Below are 9,225 nucleotides of genomic sequence, written 5' to 3' on the forward strand. Positions count from 1 at the left end.
GTGTTAACAAGGACTACGGCTTAAAGGCTCAAAATGGGTTACTAGGGATAAAACACATAATGGGTGGACTTTTAGGCTATGGGTTACACAAACAAGGCCTAAATTCATTTCTCAAGAGTCATGCAAATACAACATGCTTTGTGTAATCAAGAAAAGAGTACTAGCTCATTGATTCATGATTATGTACATTCCAAGCAATTGATCAAATGAAAGATAATGAGATTAAAACAACGACTTAAATGACAATGATAAAGTTACAGTGGCGCGCAACACTCAAGAATTTAAGAACAAGGCTCAAAGCTCACTTAGGTCATGCAAGTCTACTCTATCATGCATATAAATCATTAGTCATGTAAATCATTCCCTAAATTCATATCAACAAGGCTCAATGACATATAATTGCAAGATATGTTATGGAACACTATTAGAAAGAAAAGAAAACAGAGTATACACACAAACTAAACATGCTCATAACAATTATACACAATCAAATCAATTAGTTGGGGACTCAAGACTACCCGAAATAAACAAAAAAACTCAAAAACTTTGTTTTGTTTTTAAAACAATATCGCACACTTCTAAAGATTCGAATCCATCATTAAGGTGGATGAAATCTAAAGAAAATATGCATTTTGATGTGGGTTTGACACCCTATGTTTAAAAAAAAAAAAAAAAAACTTTTAAAACTAAACCTAAAAACAAAAGGCAATGACAATTGCCTTCCCCCCAAACTTAAATGATACATTGCCCTCAATGTATAAGAAATAAATGCATGAATGCTCAAAATAAGTTATAGGGAAATTACAATTATTCAAAACCAAATAAACACACAATTGAAACAAAAAATTGTCTTATGAAGCAAAAATAAGGAAATTGTTTACTTGCAGATGCAAATTGGACACTCCAAGGGTAGGCACGGCCTTCTTGGTCTTGATTGACTTCTTTTGGATTCTTGAAAACAAAAAATTGGGTTACCTCCCAATCAGCGCTTGGTTTACTGTCTTTCAGCCTGACATTGCCACTCCTCTACTCACGTCCTTTCTTTTTTTTCTTTCCATTGCTACTCTCGACATCTCCCCAAAATGTTGAAGAAATTCTCCATCTCTTCCTTCTCATCTCCATAAAAGGTTGTCTCCTCGTTTTTTGGAAGATCACAAGTGAGTTCGTACACTTCTTGGTGGTTCCTATGGCGGATCATCATTAAGCACTCCATAGCCTTGTACTCCATGTTAGTGGTGCACAAGAATGGCCTCCCAAGAAGGAAAGAAGAGTCTCCTGGAATTCTTGGAACATCTAGCACTATAAATGTAACGACCCGACCCAAATTTCCACTAGAAATTTAAATTTTTATTCAATTATGCTTTTAAGAAGTTTTTAAAGGATGTTGAATTGTATTTTAAAGATTTGAGATTTATTTGGAAAATAAAAAGGGTTTTGATTTAAATTTTTATTTATTTTTGTTTTAAATTGGGCTTGACCCAATGTTGACTTTTAAAATAAATGGGCTTTCGATCTAGACTTTAGGTCCGTTGAATAGGTTTCGAGCCCACGATTTCATAGACACGTAGCACGCGTCGATCCGAGTTATAGTTTGAGAGATATGGGCGTTTGAAGCGAGGGGCAATTTCGTAAAATTGACAAATTGGGTTTAAAAATCCAAAATCAGATTTTTTTTTAAAAGGGAATTTCTCTCTCTCTCTAGAATTTTCTACAACATTATCTCTCCTCCCCTTATTTCTCTCTCTCCCCGCACCCTCTCCCTCTATCTTTTCTCCCTCGAGACCACCCCTGCACACACAGCTGCCACAACCACCACCCCGACCGCACCACCACCTCGCCGACCCGGCCTCATCGGCGTGACCCCCAGGCCCCGACCACCCCCCAGCCTACACTCTCTCTCATTTTCTCTCTCCTCGTGTTCCCTCTCTCTGCAATTTCTCTGTGCGCAGCCACTGGCCATCAACGCCGGCCATTTCTCGCCTTCGCCAACCTCCGGTGAGCCTCCCCCTACGCCGACCAGCTCAACTCGGGCCACTGTGCTCCCGAATCCAGTTCGAAAAAGGCAGTCCTGACCGCCGGCTTCTCTTCCCCTCTTCGATCAGTTTTCCAGCGCCAATCACCTCCATCCTAGGTGGGTTTCGTTCCTCTTTCTTTAGGCTTTCATTTCTTCTGGTTTTGTAGCTCAGAAATCGTGAAATTTTAAACTATAAATTTTGAGGAATTGAGGCCATTTCGAGATTTACTTTGGTTTTCAGATTAGGGGGATTATTCTTGTTGTTTTGTTTAGAAATTTTCATCCCTAGGAACCTCAAATGTGGATTAATACTGAAAGGTCGAGTGGGTTTGAGGAATTTAGCATTTGTTGGCTGAAAATTGGTTTTGGAGCAACCATTTTACGTGGCACCCACTGAGATTTCGAAACCCAGTGTGATTTCATGAATGTAGGTTTATTTTAGAACGATCGTTGAGTGGGTTATTTGATCCTGGCTGCATTGAGTGTTGTTAGAGAAAGACGAAGTTGTTGGGGCGAAAATGTGAGACTTTACCGATGTCGAAATGACTCTAAGATGAGCTTTCCGACTGAAATAAGCCTTGTGCTTATTCCTTTTAAATTTAGTTTTAGTTTTAGAAGTGAGAATGACGTCGAGTTGAGCCGCGAAGCTTTCGGAGTGTTTACGTAGGAGTTTTGGGTCTGCGAGTAGACGTTGGGAATCGTCGAGTTAGATTGAGAGTCGGGTGTGATGTTAAGTTGAGTACACATTTACATTTAAGCGTCTTGAGTCGGAACTAACTTTATTTCTCTGATTGTCATTCTAGGCGACACGACTGTGACTTGTGACGATCCAGCGGAGGATCGAAGCTAGGGCTATCTCTATGAGTGAACTTTATTTTGCGAATACTCTTCTAAATTTCATGTTTTACTCGTTTGGTTATTGAATTTGTTTGAGAAATAATAGAAGTTGAATTGGATCTTTGTCTTGGAAGTATTTTCTTAGATTATGATTTTATTATTTAATCTGGTTATCATGAGTCTTGACTAAGAAATGTTGATTGAGAGTAGACATTTTCCTTATGAATATATGTGGTGAATTTCAATGGTTTAAGTATCGTGTGACATGGATTTGATTTGAGTTACGAGTTTTATGAAGTTAAATGAGCAGTTTTAAACCATTCTATTAGTACCCCCTCAGCAGGTATAATTTTTCTCTGCATTCGCCTAGAGATGACTCGGCGGTGTATGACCAGCATTTGCTCTGCACTTGCCTAGTCTGCGGTGTATGACCAGCATTATATATCGCTCTATACTTGCCTAGTCGGCAGTGTACGACCAGCATTTCATATTTGCTCTGCACTTGCCCAGAGATGACTCGGCAGTGTATGACCAGCATAATAAGCTCTGCGTGCACGTATGACCATCAGTTCCCCGGGTACTAGTATGATGTGATTTTATGTAGTCCTTGAGATTTTACTTGATTGAGTTTAAGTTGTGAAATCTGATTATTTAACCTATCTGTGTTCTTATATGATGTTTTAATTGATATTTTTATCTAACATATCTTGTGAAAGAAATTCTGAAATCTCTTGTATCTTTACGTTGATGGCTTTTTGACGTTTTCGATAAGTAGGTGAAAAGGTTTTAAAACTAGGGGATTTCAAAGAGTGACGTGAGGTTTTAGAGCTAAATGTGTTTTTGAAGGATTTTATGAACAGGAAGAATTGCTTTGTTTTTGTTTCCATAAACCTGTCCACTTACTGAGTTATCTCACAAGTTATCTTGTTTTGTCTTAAATTGTCCCCCCAGGTAATAGCTTTGGTGGAGGTCGAGCCAATAACGTCGAGGCATATACGTCTATATTCTTACTCAGACCGTGTAGGCGCCATTTTCATTGTGTAAAAATTTCTTGTAATAGATTAGTGGCTCTGATAACCACTTTTAAATTTTAAGATGGTTTCTCTGTGAAATTGTTGGGTCTAAGACCCTTTTTGGTTGTGGTAGAGGTGGTTGATGTTTTAGAAGTGTTCTTAACATGTTTTGAAATTTTGGGTTAGTCCATTTTCAAGGGAGGTTCTGCCGAATTTTTGGTAGGATTTTCCTTGATTTTGGATCCCACAGGACCTCTCCGGGTTTCAGGGTGAAATCCGGGGGCGATTGACAGGACTGCCCCCGGATTCCACCCTGAAACCCGGAGAGGTCCTGCGGGAATCCAAAATCAAGGAAAATCCTACCAAAAATTCGGCATAACATCCCTTGAAAATGTATTAACCCAGAAATTTCAAAACCTGTTAAAAAGCACTTCTAAACAGCAACCACCTCTACTACAACCAAAAAGTTCTCATTCACCAAGGCACATGATAATCAGAGCAAAAACTAAATTTCCCTTACAAAATAAAAGTTAACTCCACAACTTAAGGGAAATGACGCCGAAAATCTGAAAGTCCTGCCTCGACGTGGTACGGCCCAACCTCAGCGATCTATAACACCTGGGGGCAAAATGTTATAAACAAAATAAAAAAAACGTGAGATAACTCTCAGTGAGTGGACGAAATATAAAAACAAAACGTTAAGTTATTCATCCTTTCAAATTCCTTTAAAATCAAATCTCCTCTAAGACCTCACATCACTCTTTGAAATCCCCCAATTTTAAAACGCTTTCAGAAACACGTTCAAAGTTGTTTTCATAATTTAATAAACCAAACAGAAGCATAAACCATTTATCAAATAAAATTCAAACCTTTGAAATTCTGAATAGTTTATAAATTTAAAATAAACGATCGCAATAAAACTGTATAATATATATATAATACAACACACCAAGTCAGTTACCCGGAACATCTGTCATACATGCGCAGAGCCGAGAATCTGCCATACGCATGCAGAGCCAGAATTTTCTGTCTTACGTGCACGCAGAGCCAACCCCCAAAGGGTCAAATTAACATCACGACACACCAAAGCCTATGTGTGTGCCGCAATGGGTCCCAAAGACCTATCTAATCTGATAACCTGGAGGGTACTGCAAAGGTGGTTTGAAAACCATTTTTTTCCATAACCCAAACAAATTCTCTTTTTCCACCAATAGAAAATATCTTTATAGCATTCTCAGAACTTTAAATCCTCAAACCAAAATATATAAACACAACTAGTAAAATAGTACTCAATAAATCACGTTCAAATACATAAAACCAATCAAACGTTTGACCATAAATAAAAATATGCAATAATCCGTGCGTATATATAAAAACAAGAAACTAGTGTCCTTTCTAACATCCAACAACTCATAAAGACAAATGTGTAAAACTATGTTTTAAAACTTATTTATGATGGCATTTGAAATCCATAATCTAACACCTTTGATAAATCCCAAATTTATTTCAAATTGTTAAGTACGAAATGATGGATGAAATTTCATAAACTCTATAGAAAACCAAAAATCTATTCAACTTCAAATTCTCAATAAAAATTCACATATCTAAAATAGATAACGAATTTTATAAATAATTTAAAGAAATAAGAGTCCACTCACAATTTAACCGATCAATGTCTTATCCTTTTTGGAATACGTTCCCATTTCACGATCCCTTATTGTTCGTCACTAGAAATAGCCAAAAGACGAAGCTCCATCCACCTAACACAAAAGTACCACTAACTTTAATAGTCGAGAATACGAGTGTCGATTGAAATTGAATGAAGAAAAATCTAAGTGCCCCTATGACTTATCCGAAAATCTAGAGTTTGTCCCAAGTTAACTTGATTTAATATCAAACAAACGTGATTACTAAGTCACCCAATTATTAGTACAACTCCAAGATCAACGTAAGCGATATAAACAAATCCTCCCCAAGTAATTATCTAAACCACCTTGTTAATTCGATTCCACATTCGGCAACTGACCAATCACATAATCGAGCTTCCCAAACATCCTAAATTCACAAATAACCACCAATAGCACACCATCACCCTAACTCCAATTCAATACACACCCAAAATGAAAACATTGCAAAATACTCAGATACCAATTATACCTTTCTGGGGTCTGATAAGCACCGTGACACGGCTTAAGGTTTTGTTAATCGATCGGCCACATATTGTTGTCCTTAGGACATGCATAATCTGTCCACAAAAACAATGCATTACAATCAAATTCCAGAGTTCACAAATAGTATTAATTTGGTCGTTGTTCAATCATTTGGGTGATAACCACCACGCACGATAGCTGCTCGGCTCTAACTAACACACCAAAACTCACCCAAAACACAACGGAGCCTGGATTTTGTCTCTGAGAGTCTCGGGGAGGCTGGTTGGTACCAAAACTATTCAACCCGCCGCCACAAGTGGCGGTTTCGACGGGGGCAGCGGCAGAACAACCTAGAAAACACCCCAAAAAAACTCCAATTAATCCTAATTACACGGTAGGATGTTCAATTGCACCAAAAACAACTCGATTTCATCTCCAATTCAAGAAATTCGAAAAATAACAAAAACCCTAAAATCAAAATTTCAATTTCTCATAATTGGACAAACACACCTTAGGGGAAAGATAGCCCATACCTAGAGGATCAATTTTTGTAACTGGGTCGACAGCCAAATCTCGCCGGAAACGCCAGAATCGACGGCGGAAGCTGGCGGCTGAGTTGGACTTCCCGAGCTCATTGCTCCGTCATGGAGCATCATCGGAGCAGGAGGACACCACGGCTGAACTCGCCGTGGTGTGATGAACAAGACCTAGTGGGTCCGTTGTCGCGTCGTCGCCGGAAAGAGCAGATCGCCGGCCAGAACGTCTTCTCTGTCTCTCGTCGATTCTCCGTCTACGGTGGTCGGCTGGCGAAGGGAAGGGTTGCTGGGGGTCGGCGATGGTGAGAGGAAGTCGCCGGTGCCCGTCGCTGGTCGTGGGGTGGCCGAACGACGAAGTTGCCGAGAGAGAGGGGCGGTGGAGAAGAGAGAACCGGGGAGAGAGAGAGAGAGATGCGTGAGAGAGGAGAGAAAATCCCGAAATGGAAAGCTGATTTTTGGGTTTTAAAACCCTTTCACACAAAATTACAAAAATGCACCTCACTTTGAACGTCTGTAAAACTCAAACTGTAACTCCGATTGACGCGTGCTTTGTGTCTACGAACTCGTGAACTCGAGACCTATTCAACGGGCCCAAGGTCAAAATCAAAAAACTCATTTATTTTAAAAGTCAACTTTGGATCAAGCCCAAATTAAAACAAAAATTAAAATTAAATCAAAACCTTTTTCAATTTCAAATAAATTCCCAAAATCCTTAAAGTAAGTTATCAAAATATTTAAAATAAATCTTTGGAAAAAAAAAAATTTTTCCGAGGTCTTTCACATTTCGTTTCCTTATAAAATCTCTTAAAATGAACAAAGTAGAATAAAAATTTTAAATTTCGAAAGAAATTTGGGTCATGTTGTTACAGCGGTCCTGTCAATAAAATCAGAGGGAATTAGTAAACTTCGACATTTAACCAAAACATCAACAAGCATACCAAGGGGTTTTTCAACCGAAGAGTTGGCGAAGTTAATAGTAGACTCAAACGGATGCAAATTAGTTTCAACAAACCCAAGCTACTTGAACACACCAAGCGGCATAACATTGATGGAAGAGCCATTGTCGATCACAGCTCTCTCAATCCGATTCTCCCCTATGCTGCAAGGTATGATCAATGTACCTGGATCTCTCTTCTTTGTTGGATGAATCATGAAGAGATAACCACAAATCTCTTTCGGAATGTTGTGACTATGCCCTTCCTCCTCAACCTTTTTCTCAATTGACTTCAATTCCCTTATGGTTGCTGGAAATTTGGTGACATCAATATTCAGAATGAGAGGGATCACACGTGCTTCCTTATACTCTTCAGTCATAATCGAATCTTCCTCTTCCTCATTATCAATGATCTCAATCACCTCCTTTGTCTTTATTACTCTTACCCTCTTTCTTGGAGTTGTTTTCAGAATAGCATTGACATGCTCCTCATTCTTTGGGTTGACAACGGGCTGACTAGATAGGTTCCCTTTCTTTTTTTGCCCCAAAGTTGTAGCAATTTGCCCCACTTGACTCTCTAAGTTCGCAATAGCCTTCAAATTGGCTTGCATCTGCTGCTCAATTCGGTTCATGAATGCATTGGTGCTTTGAGCAATCTGAGCAATCTTCTCCTTCAAGCTAGACCTTTCGGCATTAGGTTGCACATAAGGCTTGTTGTTGCTCCCACTAGCTTGCTGTCCATTGTTGTTGCTCCACCTAAAATTGGGGTTCTTCCATCCAGGGTTATAAGTGTTGGAAAATGGATCATAAGGCACCCTAGGGTAGTTCCCAACTTGATTCACTTGTTCCACATCATTCCCTTGTGCTTGCACATTCATCATCTTCTCTTGAGCTAGTGATAGCTTCTGCATCATTGTCTTTATTTCGGCAATCTGTCCTTCCATTGTGTTAGGCGCATCGGCTATCTCATACAACTCTCTCTTTGATCCTCCTCTTGAATGATTTGAATCCCATTGTTGAGAATTCAAAGAGAGTGACTTATTCGCATCTTTCAAGTACTTAATTTAAACACTCAATCAAACACGAAAACAATTAAAACCCTTCTTTGTAGATGTAGCATTGGTAAGTAGGGATCGTTCTTAACCGGGGATTGAGGGTGAATGCATATCTATGCTAGGTTTGGTTTAATGGGGGTGCAAAGTTTGGTTTTCTAAGTTCCTACGAAATAAAACAAGAAGGTGGTTAGATACATATCAAGAAATCACAAGTTCTAACATGTTTAAACTCATAGACAAGCAAACAATCAAGAACACATAATCCTAACATGCATCTAGCCGAAAATAAGTTCCTAAGTCTATTATTTACAAGTGATCATCACATCTAGTCACTTGAAACCGTTTACCTCTTCCTCCTTTGGTACCTACGAAATTTCCAGCTAAGGTTAAGACATACACACATGCATACATTGAAAATAAGAAGCAACCAAATCGAGTGAACTTCCTAAGTCCAATTTTATCTTTGATTAGTTCATTGAAACATGCAAGGATGAACCAAATCGAGTATCATCCATACAAGCTCCAACGCATTAGGGGTATGTATGCTAGCATGCATATTCGAACCTAGGGCTGTAAACACATGGAAGGCATCAAACAAGTCTGAAAATAAACATCCATACATCAAAACTTGTTCTCTTTACAAATAGGTTCGAAATAATACACAAAATACCGAAATAAAGTACAAG

General features: G+C 38.8%; 1 protein-coding gene across 1 annotated transcript; it reads right to left on the minus strand.

Annotated features, from left to right (window-relative positions):
• Nucleotides 1-7,567: 7,567 nt before the first annotated feature.
• Nucleotides 7,568-8,428, minus strand: LOC147286247 (uncharacterized). The gene has a single exon (XM_086240720.1). The coding sequence runs from the start codon at nt 8,426-8,428 to the stop codon at nt 7,568-7,570; it is 861 nt and encodes a 286-aa protein (XP_086096846.1).
• Nucleotides 8,429-9,225: the final 797 nt, after the last annotated feature.

This window comes from Dryas octopetala, chromosome 4 (genome assembly GCF_963921425.1).
Source record: "Dryas octopetala chromosome 4, drDryOcto1.1, whole genome shotgun sequence".
In the NCBI taxonomy this organism is placed as follows: domain Eukaryota; kingdom Viridiplantae; phylum Streptophyta; class Magnoliopsida; order Rosales; family Rosaceae; genus Dryas; species Dryas octopetala.